The following is a 14,590-nucleotide window of genomic DNA, read 5'->3' on the forward strand; positions in this document are numbered from 1 at the left end:
TATGTGAGCCATTGTGAGCCAGGTCATGAAGTGTGATTAAGTTTGCCATATAGCCAGATTTTGCCAGTCATATTATCCTTGTTTTCAGGCAGAATAAGAGGAATGCGATTATTGATTCACGCTCATCACAAAGCCTTGTCAGCATTCCTTCCCTTCCTCTCCCTCACATGGGTTCACATCACGGGAGAAATCCCTGTGGTCTTGCATGCCACTGGAATGGGGCAGAGGGATGAGCCCACACTCACCAGTTCTGCAGAGCAAGTGCTGCTACTCCATCACATCTCGATGGATCAGAGAGACCACTGTTAGAAATAGAAATCTGGGAGCCCTACAGGCACCAAACCTCCATTTTAGTTGGTGATAATCAGGGTCTTATAGAGTCAAGAGCTTTGGCTGTGTTTTCTCCTCTGCTTGTATACACCTCTATCATATTAATTCCTCTTCCTTTACCTACGAGAGACAAAGGAATCTCTCTTAGGTCGACTGGTGACGTTATGGAGATAGAAATAGTGATTAGGAACTGGACTTTCTCTAAATCCATGTTAGTAGGCTTTGTATCTAGTTGCTATGCCTTCACACGGTGTAGCCATATCATCAAACCCAAGGCGCTCTTAACGAGGCAATGGGGAAGCTCATTTTACAGCCTAAGGCACCAAGGGGATCTTGTGTCTCTACTAATAAGATTCTGGAGTTCACATCTCCTCACTGGTCTAAGTTGTTGATTAGTTTAAAAAAATCAATAATTTCTAAATAAAATGTTTAAACTCTTTTCTGAACTGGCTTACTATTTCCCATGTGCTTGGTGTTGTTGGGAAAAGAATCCTCACTTTTAACATAGACAACTGTTTTTTTTTCTTTAGGAATGGGGTCTAACTTTTATTAAAAACCGGTATAAAATTATGTATGGGGCAGAGCTTTTCTTCTGCCTTTATATCACACCCTTATTGCCTATTAAGCTGACCTCAGTTTTGGGAGAATCACTTGGTTAGTGCTAAATATAGCATTGCATCTGCCCTTACATGGCAGTGAAGGGGCAGTAGCCTTTAGAGAGGGGAATTATTTTTGTTTTCCTCAGTCGGAGTTTACTAAGCTGGGAAAGGCTGGTCTTCCTCTCTCTGCTTTTCAGTTTTTCTATATCCTTTGGTAAGTGCATTTTTCATCTAGATTTCTCTTGTTCAGAATTAAAGGGAGTGATTGTGTGAGGGTGTTAGGTGCTTTTCTATCAAAAAATAAATTATCTTCCTCATGGAAAACAAGCAATAAGGAGGACATATATTGATTTATGAAAAGACAAGCAAAAAACTAATGTAGAATTGTTTTGTTCTGTGCATAGTGAGCTTGATTTGATTTGATTGTGTATTATATTTCCTCTGTTTCTTTCTGCATATGAAGAACTACATTATACAAGTCCATAGGTTTATTAGTATATACACTTCTCCAATTGCACATATATTGACAATGCTACTTTCTTGTGTGCTTAAACTGTATAAAGAGACAAAACATGATTTATCTGAAGTACGGGTGTAAAAGAATGGATTTTTATAGTAGCTGGCAAAACTATTTGGCATGCTGAAGAATAGGATATATCTAGGACAAAAAAAATCTCCTTTATTTTCTGTCTACCATGCTTTCAAGTACATGGCTTCAGAAGACACCTTTCTGGTGTCTGTATGGCTCTAGGCTACATGCTGTGTTCTGTGCCACGTGAAAATTTCAGCTAAATACCACTGACAGACTTGTGGGAAATCATGTTCAGGCTCTTGAAACTGTGCCTGTGTGTTGATAATAGCTGTGAGCCAACGGAAGTATTGTAATGAAGGATAATGAAGGCTGAGATGATGGGAGTTGACTGACTTTCACTGTCCCGCTGTCTCACACCCCTTGCTGTCCAGTTGAAGGGATGTAGTACACTCACGCAAGTGAAGGGAGACCTTAAAATTTATGGAATGTATTGTGACTCTGTGCATTTGGAGTGTTAGGATGACAAGGCTTCAAGTCAATGTGGCCAAAGTCAGCCTAATTTAATTCGTAGTCATGTCAGGTAAAGAATTCATAAGAAAAGTGTGCAGATGGTTTCTGAGGACTATACTAGAGTTTAGTTTATAAAAAGGATATGGATAGAGAAATTAAATCCACAGCTTCCACTCTTTTTCATCATGAGAGTCATAGAAAAGCCAAAATTGCATTTTTTAAACTCACAAAAATGCAGGAACTGGGACTCCCATCCACTACAATGACCTCACTTGAGGGAAGGATACCTGCAGCTCTGTCTCATGCCTATTCACTGCAGAGTATAGCTTGTGGTTAACTCCATCAATGGTTGTGGCTATGACTGTGACCATGACCACCCACAGGATATACCAAACTGCCTCCTCACAAACTGTTATGGCTAAAGAGTGGAGAAAATCATTCAGGGACTGTTACAAGTACAAGGTGTGCATTCTAACTAGTAATACATGTGCTTCACCAAATGCTTAATCTACTTGTCTTAATCTACTTTGTCAGCCCAATCACTTGATGTAGTGAAATATCAAAAGCCACGTCATTCGAAATATATGAAATTATTAATGAAGAATAGACCCATCTGTGATGGCCAGCATCATCAGTTTGAAAGCCTGAAAATATTGCTTTGCTGGATATTCATATGACTAAAAATAGATGAGAGAACTCCATTTTCAGGTTTAATGAGAAGACCAGTACACGCTTTTCTGGGGGGGATCTGAACCAGATTGAACCTGTTGTCTACAAGATTTCTGTTTAAAATGTGTTTGTAGGTAGACAGAAAATAAAGGTAGATTTTTTTTGTCCTAGCTTTCAATTGATCATCAGAAGCAACTGATGAGTAGAGTTGCTCTTTTTTATCTTTGATCATAACATATAGGTGGTATTGAATTAAATATATTTTATATTTTATCAGTTAAATATCATGGGCTTTAATGTACCATGGAAGTATAAACTGGCAAAACCAGACTTCTTAAAAACACTCAACTTTGAACAATGTGGTCTACAGACAGGTAGAGGAAACAGTGTGGGATGAACTGGACAAACATTCAAGTCAGTACGAATGGTCAAAGATATTTAAGAAAGGTGAGGTACAGAGGAAGATCAAGAATGAGGGTATGCTTGTAGGAACAGGATGTACTGATCTTTCAGCCAGAATGAGGAGGATAGGCTACATGAGGGCAGGCAAGAACCCACAGATGGTTTTTGACGCTTCTGTAGATAGACAAGGACAGAGATGAGCAAAGTACATGTTGCATGGTGCAGCATTGACAGGTCAGGCAGAGAAAGTACATACTGTATAGTGCGTCGCTCATGACAGGACCTTCCTGGGTCTAGGAATGCCAGTTGTCTATCTATGGTGAGCACAACCATGTTCTACTTCCCATGGCATTTGTCAATCCCATCCATCAATTTATTTGGTTGTGTGCCTGCTCTCTGAGGCTACGTGAATAACCATGCTAGAATTTACTGCCTGTCCTTTAAATCTTAAATTAACTCACTTATCAAACTAACAATGTCAATATCAGACCCTTGGCTCCTCTGCTCCAGAATGTGGCCCCTTGTCACGTGGTCCTAGATTATTACTTTCTATTCAGATCGGTATTACTACGGCATGAAACTATGCGTATCCTGGCTTGGGAACTATGCCTTTTACTCATGACCAAGTATAAATTGTTATATATGTGCTACTAAGCATGTAAAAATATATAATTGTGTAAACTGATTTGAACAGTTTAATTTATTTGTTTTATATCATTAATCCTGAAGGGCATTTTGTCTGACTTATTATTTTTGTTTGGGTTTAATAGTCTTCTGAGTGGTTCATGCAATCATATATTCGTGTGTTTTAGATCCCATTGATGTCTCAGCATTCACAGTAACACACAGTAATAATAATAACAACAACAACAACAACAGGAGCAGCAGCAATAACAATAATAAAGTAGGAGTACAATGGTGCTGTGTTTCACCAAAGAAGTAAAGGTCAGATGACAACGTTTTAGGACAGACTCATCCTGTAACTCTAGGTCTCTTTTTTTTTAGGAATGGATAAGAATTAATAATCTGCCTGGGTGAAGTTCAAGGGTTGCTTTTGACAAACAGGCCATGTATTTCAGCAAGTTTTCTGTAATGCTTGCAGTCACATATGAGTAGAACTTGTTGACTAAAAATTGAGATTTGTTTTTTATTTTGTTACAATTATGCAGAAAAATAATTTATCTTTCTCTTAGGCTATTTATGCAATTTTTGTTAAATTTTCAATTTCCCATTTGGAAATGATTTTTTTTTTTCCCTTGGATGCCTCTTCCAGACCACTACCTGCATCTTGCTGTTGGGTCAGTTCCACCAACGGGCATGCCAATATGCTTAAGTCTTCAGCTACCGCCAGTAATAAAATCTTGGTTTACCCAAATTGCTAACTTCAGTGAGGCTAAGCCGTCATCTGCATATCATGTTATCTAACTCTTAGTGGTAGGTTGACTAAATTTCAAACGTAAATGCGTATGAGTGGAAAACTGGGAGAACGGTCAACATATTGTTCCCAGGAAGACCATGGAAACTTCTCTTATCATGAACTCAAGATACCCTAAGTATTCTATGGACTCTGCTGAAGCTGGGTTTGCAGTGGGGCTATGATTTTGCTCTTCAGATACTCGTCTTTGCAGCACTATTAAGTATTAAATACATACTCTGCAAGCATCATTGTAATTAACTGATGAAGATTATTACATTTGGAATTGTTGCCAGGCAGCTCCCTTCTGTGTTAACAGAAGGCAAAATGAGTCTGGCTGCTAACAAGCTTGGTTAATTGCTTGTATGAAAGCTGGGAGTGGATGATTATGGTTTTTTCTGTTCTAAGGGCGTTTAGGTAAACATGAAAAACATCTGCACCCAAAATTTGAGAAAGGCTGGGTGCTAGAACATGATATGGCAATTAAAATGCAAGTTTTGCATTTAGTGCAAAAGGCTGAACTGCAGATGGCAAAGAGGTTCACTCCTGTCTCAAAAGTGAAAATGACTCAGAGTGTGATCCACCCAGATGTTACTCTGCAACACTCATATGTCAGATCACAGTGGGAGTTATATACATAGCAACACATAAACTGCATGTTGATAAATTCACAGAATTATTACGCAGGCCACATGTAAACCTGAGTAGCACTTAACAGCTGAGTCAGCTTAATCTATGGGTTTGCCCTTTACACCTTCGTTTAAGTGAAAGGGCTAATTAAAAATAGAAAAGAGGGAACTTTATACCATTAACGGTCCAGTTAATATATGTAAGAGGGAAGTAAAATGTGTTATATACAATAGTCATATAGTTAGACAACTGGAAGAGAAATTGGTATTTGACGTCTACAGTTACAGCAAAATATCATTTACATATACGAAGCCTTGGAGAAGCCAAACCTGCTCGTGGAAAGGTGTTCATGTAGCTAAGACAATGCACTGTATGATAAGTTAATATGTTCTACATCAGCTCAACACTGCATGAGGGCACTTAGGTAAGATAGCATCTCCCCAAGGTGCTGCACTACGTTGTATTAACTTTGGTCATGTTAACTTTCTTATTTCTTGAGAAACGTGGAACTCTATTTCTTTAATGTCCCATAGTAATGTTGTGAACTTGTTTTATTTTTGTCTTGCAGCGTCTGGTATTTTACCTAAAGCTTTCATTCCTGAACACGTGACTTGTCATACTCATATCTCTTGATAAAGGATTGAAAAGGTAACTATAGGTTATGCAGAAGATGCAGCTACCGGGCGATAAACTGTAAAGCTCATCTTTTTAGATCGTATGACTTTTTTAATAAGATGTATCTGCTATTAAATATACCTACAGTCTTCTTCTGCAGAGACCTTTTTCTTGGAAAAGTAAAACTATCAGATATGAGAACACCATGACTTGGGGGCATCCGACTCAGATTTTGAACACCTGAAACTCACAATCGGATGCAGATGGAATTTATTATACTACTTAATAACTAGCATTTCCTTTTGTTGGTAAATACTATATGCTTGAATTATGGTATTTACAGGTATTTTACTATGTTTAAAAATATTTGTTTTACAGGTATTTTTACTATGTTTGTATCCTTAGCTTATAAAATAGAGGGCTTTTTAAACTTACTTTGAGTTTAATTTTATACAGTTAAGGCAAAATTGCCAAACACATAAAGTGGAGCGACTTGCTAAACTAAGAAATATAGTCTTTCATTGAATAATCTTACATTCTTATTTTTAAAAATATGTCTTGTTGTATAAGAACTCTAGCCCTCATTTTTCAACTATAAATTGATGTAATGAAATGTAGAAAATTGTTTTTTTTCTGCATGTAAAATCTGACTAGTGATGCTGGTTAATTAGAAAAATGTAAGCAAGTACACTTTAGCAATTTGCACAAAAGTCTTGATAATATCTATATTTTTTCAACAATTTTATGATTGCTGCCCATTCTCAAATGGGGATTTTGCAAAATGATTTTTCCAAATATGAGATACTAAAAAAAAAATTCCATTATGTGACAGAAAACGTCACTCCCTTCAGAAGAAGTGATAAGCATTTAGGAATTTGTTTTCAGTAATATTTTGTTAAGAAAGCAAAAAAATTACATGAAACTTGAAAGTTTACAATGACGTGGTGACTGAATTTCTTCAATTTTGAATTTGATCTCTTCTCACTGGAAACCAATTTTTTTCTTGACGCAGTTATTAATTGAATTTTAGTCTGAGTAATGTTCATTTTTGTCCCCAAAGCACAAATATCCATTTGATAAGAGAGAGAACATGGCCTAAAACCGTGTTCCAGTGCCTTTGAAACTAAGTGAGAGGAGATCATGTTGTATCTAAATAATTTTATAGGACTTCTGTACAAATCCACTTCCATTTTACATGCCTACTTATAGGACTTTTGTGGCCAGTGTGGGCTTTTGGTGTGGGTCTGAGGATTGCCGTCACAGTCAGGTTGTTCTTGGTGGGGGTCACGGCTGGGCAGGGCCAGGCTGTGAGGATCTGGAGACCATTCCTTCTACAGCATTACTGGGACAAGGCTGGTGGCACTGGGGCCTGACATGGGGTCCTGGGCAGTGGTCTGAGGGCAGGGAGCCCTGGAGGAGGCTGGGCAGGACCAGTCATGTCCACTGCAGCCCTCAGGACTCTGATACCCTCTTAACACCCCCCTAGGATGAGCTGGTGTTCTTCATCTCCCATGGGTAGCCCTGAGGTGGGTCCCAGGCCATGCGTCTGTCTGTGCCTCAGCTTCTGGAGTGAAGCGGAGAGGCCGTGCCCCACATCGGCTTATAAGAAAGGGGCTCTCCCCTTACCTGTCAGGAAGAAATTAGATGTTATTACAGGAATTTATCTGGCTAAAGACTTCAGGATTCGGCCCAAGCCTCTTTACAGACTTTGTACTGGGAAATTGCTTCCTTTGTCACTGAAGTGAAGCCATCTCTTGGGGATCATGTTGGCTATTCAGTTGTCCTCAGAATCCCTCAACAACCGGGACTGTAAATGGGACTTACTCAGCATCCAGTCTTTATACAAGCTGGCACCTACTCAGAACGTGGCAGGTAACATTCCCCACTTTTGCAAGAAGTTATCATCATATTTCTAACGAAGGTAAAGGGATGTAGGCACCTCCAGGTGATTTTATTGCCATGACTGGGAATTTGCTTAACTCTGTCTTAGTGGTAAATATGCTATTCCCACCCACACTGCTTCTGGGAGCTCCCTAAACACTCCTGAGAACCTTCTATCCAATACTGATCAAACTATGTCATACGTTGGAGAAAGTCCACAGGTGAGCAACCAGAATGATTTGAGGTCTAGAAAAAGTAACCCATGAGAAAAGATAGGACAAGCCAGTTTTGTTTCGTTTAAACAAGAGTTGAAAGGAAATGTCAACAAAATCTTCAAGAGGCTGCTGCAAAAGTGGGTGCACGTGGTCTTTTTTTTCTGTTGTCTGGATCAGCTGGACAAGAAACAGTGAGCATAAATTGCAGAAAGGGACAAAGTAAAAGGTTTGAAGAGCACAGATCTGAAACATGTAAAAATGCCCTGAAAGCTGTCAAATTTACATCCTTGGAAATTTCTTTAAATGTTAGCATATAAATATGTTAAATGACATCTGCAAAGAAGGGGAAATAATTGAAAGAGTTCTCTTCTAACTCTATCATCTATAATTCCGTGGCTCACTGTGTGGCTGATAAAATACGCCCTGAGGTGCCAATGTACATCATTGATAGCTCTATGTGTCATAAATTGATGGAATCTTCTACATTTGTGCACGTGCACATATATGTGTGTGTATGGATGTAAAACTATCAAACCTACGTGTCTGAAACGTATGGCTAGATGTGATTTTATTCTCTGCAGGAATTACTGATCATAAAAACCTGAAGTATGTCATCCATAGCGGTGCCATTTTACCAAAGGAGGCACAAACACTTTGATCAGTCCTATCGCAACATTCAGACAAGATATGTACTTGAGGAATACGCAGCAAGGAAGTAAGTACCATGTATTTCACATATGGAGCACAGAGCGCTTTCTGTTTTGGCCAATAAGGTCTAAGAATCTAGATATTTACCTTTCCATGCCATCCTCTAAAATTGTGATGTGTTCAGAAGACTTGTTTTCCACTTCCTTTTAATAGGATGCATGTTGTCCATAGTCTCCCACCAGTACAGCTAGACTTTATAGCTATGTTGCAATTCACCTACACAGATGTTTTAGCTCAAAATCTGTCATATTTACTACCTCCAAGTTGGAAATTCTTCCTTTTAGGCTCCAATTGAAACTCTGACAAGAGAAAATGCCACGAAATTTATTGTATATCACAGAAATATTTTCTTACCCATTCTTCATAAACTCCTAGAAGTTGGAAAACACCTTTGCGACCATCAAACCCAACTGCACCTGTGCACTATAGATGACACAAGGATGTTCCTTCTCCTGAACCTGGCTATTCCTAATTATATTCTTTTGTTGTTCAGTTTTCTTTTTAAAATGAAATAAAAGTCTAATTCCGCTCACATGTAATTTCAGACTTTTAGCGACAAGATGCACATTCTATGTATCTCAAAGTCTGGAGCCTTGAACCTTGGTTGCTTAAGAATCACAGACCCTCTCTTCTCAGTAATTAAGATGCCTAACAAGCCTAGCTGGGTGTCCGTTGTCCCTTATGGAAGAGAAGAGTTTGTGCAGAAATTTGCGTGAAATATAGAAAGGCAGGAATATTTAGAAATAGAAAATGCTATAGAGACTCTGTGTGAATTGTGTATGAGGCAACCAGCTACTCTTGAGGTTCACTGAAGCGCTATCAAAGCACTTGAATGATTGGAGGCCGAGACAAGTACAAATTTAACAGAAGTGGATGAAATAAAATGCCTAATGATCCCCAATGACAGATGATGGACATTAAGTCCTTGAAGGACAACCAAGAATTGGCACCGTAGTGCAGTTAGTGAGGAATGCAAAGCAGGTTTCTCACTGAGTAGTGCTCAGACATAGTATTCAGCTCATTTAAAGTAATTTCTTTGACTTCTGTTAGTTCGTGTTTTACCAGGATTGCTGGGTTATGACAATGTCTGTTATATTTGAAGGGCTGCTTCCAGACAGGCTGCTTATTATGAATCAACGGGCTTGGGAAAAACAACATGTAGACTCTGTGCCAGGAGGGCACGCACCTTGGCTCATGAAGCAATACAAGAATCCAGGAAAAGGTAAAGCTGTCGGTCCTATCTGACCTGTGTAGTGGCTTTGGTCCCATCTAGTATCCCTCTTTTGCCAGGGCTCTTTTCAGAGTTGACAAGACTGGAGGCTTCTCTGTCACTGTTCTTCACTAATCTGTTTTGGCTGGAATACTAAATGACTGAGTGTCACTTACAGTCTCGTATTTCAACCCAGAGTTGTTCCCCTAATACGTACCTTGACCCTTGGAAACACCTTTAAAACCAAAATAATTTAGATTCTGCCTGGGATTCAAAATCCCCTTTTGAACAGGTCTACTCCACTATTCCTGAAATTCTGGTTTAGATTAATTTAAACATTCTGAGTTCTTTCCTTAATGACAAGAGGGCTCACTGTCACGTCTCAGTTACAGCCTCAATATGGAATTCTATAGTAGATGTGCCAAAGACGATTTTCCTGTTAGTGAATTTGACTGTTTCTGCTCTGCCATGTTCTACGGTGACTGCACCAAAGACACATAGAATTTACAATTATAAGAGCTAATTCTGTCATGTACGTAGAAAATGCGTTACAGAAATTATATACACCTGTATGGTTCTGGTACTTTGTTTTGAAATGTATAACCTAGAACAGAATGTTCTAAGAAAACTAATCTGTAGGATCTAATTTATTTTTTTAGAACTGTCTTAAATTTTATCAGTGTAAAAAAAAATAATGGCAGAACAAGGCTAGTATTTAAAGTACATTAAAATGATACAAAGAAATATATTTAAAATACCAGAAAAATAATGTCTTGATCTACTGTTCACTGAATTTCATGCAAGTCTTCTTGTTTGTTTCACAATGTGTTGGTTTATTCTTTGAGATTCTTGCCATATTCTATACTGACCATCATGTTAGAAATTTATGATATTGAGCTCCTTTCTTTTGTCCTGTTGGCAAGGCAGAGTATCATAGGCTGCTTACAGAATCAGCATAAATACAGGAGCTTGAGCTATGAGTTGATTTTTTTTTAGGGATACTGAAAAGTCTATGGACTTAGATTTTCAAGGAGAAACCCACAATTTCTCAAAACATTGTCTTTTCCTGATAGTTTCTGTACTAATTCCCACTCACTCTTGTCCGAGGGAGTTTTTTTTTGCATGCAGCTATTCACCAAATCCTTGTGAGCTCCTTGGTCTGTATCTTTCAGGTGAGGTCAGCTGATAGAGCCCACAGAACCAAGGGCACACCGTAAGCAAGGCTCAGCTCTTATCAGGGTGTTAAAAGGCAGAGGACAAGCCTTCACTCCTCTGCCTTCTTGCATTCATGGAAAGAAAGATTGGGAACTAGAATGAGGACAAGTCTTCCACTATGAAAGGACTAAGACTCTGGGATATCGTGTCAACATGACCACGACAGTTTTCAAGATCCAAAACTAGGCACCACATATACAGGAGGAAAGAAAATGAAGGAAACTTCATATTAAATTCACCTGCTTACTAGGATAGGCACATAATCTCTAAGAATAATTCCTAAACTAGATTTTACATCCCGCGGCACGGTTTCACAGCCCTCAGTTGCCTAATGCATATGAATGACAATCTTAGACCATCGTATGCTTACTCTTACCTGATATGTTTTCTTGTTCTACAGGACTCAGGAACAAAAGTCTCTTCACGCGAGTGATGAGAAAAGGATTCGTTTCGCCAGTGAGTTGTCTGCTTTGGAAAAGGAGATTCACACAGCCAGGCACCGTGCTAGAGAACATCTGGATAGACTTGCTATACAAAGGATGGTACAGTGCTGAAACTTTTTGTTCCTTTCGAAGCGGAATCAGAAGATATACTGAAATTTATGCCTGTGTTTCAAACACCAATAGTGGCATAGCATGCTTTAATTTTGTCGATTTAAGATTAAAATTTTTACCCTGAGTCTGATGCTAGAGGCTTCTTCATTTTTTTTTTCCTGTGTTTAATAGGTAGAAGAAAATATGTCTCTGGAAAGACACGCTCTCGAGGAAACTATAAGTCGAGCCCCTGAAATTCTAGTGCGCCTGAGGTCCCACACTGTCTGGGAAAAGATGTCTGTGAGCCTTTGCTTCACTGTACAAGGATATCCCACCCCTGTTGTACAATGGTAAGAGACTCCTAGCCTTCCAAAAATGTTGTTAAGCTTTTTTCATTTGGAAGTTATGGCAGAACAGATAAGTGTCACATACATAATGGTTATGTTAAACCCCCTTTATAATCCCCATAGATGTGCTGGATTGTAGCAGTTGATACTGCAGTGGAAGGAGTGGGAGGACAGCTTATTGAATGGCCCTGCGCAGTGGGGGAAGCACACTCTGTTATTTCAGAATGCAGACTGTGGAACCCTTTCCAGTCTTTCCCTGGCCATTGAATTCCCTGATGATGAAGTAGAAAAAGGCAAAATACACAGAGCTCACAGCCTACTTACTAAGTCTGGCTGAACTTGTGCAGCAGCATTGTTGTCATGGACTGTATCCGTGTCCACTTTGTGCCAGCCTCCCTTGAGGTGGATGTTAGTAGAACACACCTGAAGCTGCCCCCCTCTCCAGAGGTACTGTCCTGTATACGTGAGAGCCTCAGGCTGGACTGTGAAGATCTAACCTGAAGAGCAATCTTGCTGTTTCCCTTCTTTTTACTAGAGTGCTTTCCTGTGATTCACGACAAAATTTTCTTCCCATCTTGCGTCAGGGCTGGTGAATCAGAAAGTTCGTCACATGCCAACTCCTCGCTACTTCACTACTTGTTCTTCTGGTTTGGGTGTACATCTTCCCTTCCACTTTCTTACTGTGATGATTGTCCTTTGCCTTCAGTGCCCAATTTGTATCTATATATACACACTGGAAAACACAATATACAAGTAGAAAATAGAGTTCAGATGATGGTAAATGATATCTGGATGTAAAAATCGACTAAATTAACGCAGTGAATAGTAGCTGATACTAATAAGCCCATTTATTCTTGATTGTCAGGTACAAAAATGAGGAATTGATTACCCCTGCAAGTGATCCAGCGAAGTACAGAATTGAAAGCAAATATGGAGTACATGTGTTGCATATAAACAGGTACATTATTCCGCAGAATACAACAGATATTTATACTCTACACAAGTATTTTATATCAAATGCAATTAAAAATTCACACAAAGGCTGCAAAAGCACTGTTAAATTCAGCTGACTTCTCTGTTGGTGCTCACATTTAGTCTGGAGAAATTTGACTGAGTAGCTGAATCATGAAAATGAGATGAAAAATTAGATATTTCTGTTATTTAACTCCAGCAATCTACCAGAAGATAGAAAAGAAAAGGTAAGTAGCTGAAAGAGTGGTAGATCCTTTTTTATTAGAGTTATATATTCTCATATTCAAAGTGGAACATTGCCTATGTATTTTATATTCTTGCCATCATGAAGCTCTTTAAGGCAAGCAAATATTTAAGTGGTCAGGGCAAGGATATCCAGTTGTTATGTGTTAGGATCTGTTCACTATCTGATATCTGTTTTTTTTTTGTTTTCAAAAAAAGTAAGGAAGTGTAAGTTTTTTTTCAAAAATAGGTTCTACTTTAATTAGTTGTATTTTTCAAAATGATGTTTACCTTGTGGTATAGGAAATGCCTGGGTAAAACAGCTTTCCAAACTAATCCTGCACCATCCTAAATAATGAAAGTATTGTCATAATATGTTACTTGGTACAAGCTTTTGGAAAAAGATGAATGAAAAAGAAAAATGAGGACATGAACATGGTATTTAAAGAGAAAATGGATATCTAGAACAGAGACACAACCCCCTCCTTTTAATTTCTCCAGAACATGAGCATCAGCTGTGCTGAAATAGCTGGATATTTGTGGCTTAAACTTGGCTAGCCAAATATTTCATCTTCTACCCTGTCTCCATCTGTCAGCAGTGGAAGCAGCCCTGAGCACGGCCTTGTGGCATTAGGGATTGTTAGGAATGGCTGGACTCGATGATCCAGTGCGTCCTTTCCAACCTGGTGATTCTATGATTCTATGATTAGTAAGGAAAATAAGTGCATCATTCCTTCTGCTTTTGGGAAGGACTACTCGCCTTTGTCATCCTGCAACAAAGTTCAGTCCGATTCTCCACTTTTCCGTAGTTCAGCATGGGAGAAGCATATCCCTGTACAGAAGAAACATATCCCTGTACAGAAACTGTCAGCAAGAACCACTGTTTTGTTGCTTCTTAAGGGATGCTTCTCAAGGAGTAGCAGTACTTCTAAGAACTTCTAAGATTCTCACAGCCTTCTGCCCTCAGGCTACAGGTAACTTGCTGACTGCTCTCTGTATCCGCAATGTGTCTCAACACAGCAGATTCTTTCCACGACTTCTGGAGATGAAAGTGAGAGGTTAAAACATAAAACCAGGTTGCCTTCCTGCAATCCCCTCCCTTGCAGCAAGGAAGATGGAAAATGTTCTCCTCCGTCTGGATGTGTGAGTGACACTCAGGAAATGAAACTTTGGTGACTTCTGCGAGTGAGTGACTGTGACAATATTTATTTCCCTTGGTTAGTGTCATGGAATCATAGAATCATAGAATCATAGAATCATAGAATCATAGAAGCATAGAATAGTTTGGGTTAGGAGGGACCTTGAAGCCCATCCAGTTCCGATCTCACTGCGATGAGCAGGGACACCTCCCACTGGCTCAGGCTGCCCAAGGCCCATCCAACCTGGCCTTGAAAACCTCCAGGGATGGGGCAGTCACAACTTCCCTGGGCAACCTGGGCCAGGGCCTCACCACTCTCGTCATGAAGATATTCTTCCTTATGTCCAGTCTAAATCCGCCCCTGTGTCCATGAGCAGCTTTTCAGTAAGTCCAGCTGTCGGATAGGCAGTACATAGGTTCCTTTTGAGATATTTTGAGAGTAAAGAGC

General features: G+C 39.2%; 1 protein-coding gene across 1 annotated transcript in view; it reads left to right on the forward strand.

Moving 5' to 3' along the window:
* Positions 1-1,063: 1,063 nt before the first annotated feature.
* MYOM2 (myomesin 2) overlaps positions 1,064-14,590 on the forward strand; it is a 79,652-nt gene continuing 66,125 nt past the window's right edge. The window contains exons 1-7 of the mRNA XM_054063401.1: positions 1,064-1,143; positions 5,655-5,734; positions 8,379-8,512; positions 9,608-9,727; positions 11,331-11,472; positions 11,656-11,813; positions 12,676-12,768. Of these exons, the coding sequence (XP_053919376.1) occupies positions 8,406-8,512; positions 9,608-9,727; positions 11,331-11,472; positions 11,656-11,813; positions 12,676-12,768 (620 nt within the window). The 5' untranslated portion in view covers positions 1,064-1,143; positions 5,655-5,734; positions 8,379-8,405. The remainder of the gene's footprint in view (positions 1,144-5,654; positions 5,735-8,378; positions 8,513-9,607; positions 9,728-11,330; positions 11,473-11,655; positions 11,814-12,675; positions 12,769-14,590) is intronic.

This window comes from Cuculus canorus, chromosome 3, assembly GCF_017976375.1.
Source record: "Cuculus canorus isolate bCucCan1 chromosome 3, bCucCan1.pri, whole genome shotgun sequence".
Lineage (NCBI taxonomy): Eukaryota > Metazoa > Chordata > Aves > Cuculiformes > Cuculidae > Cuculus > Cuculus canorus.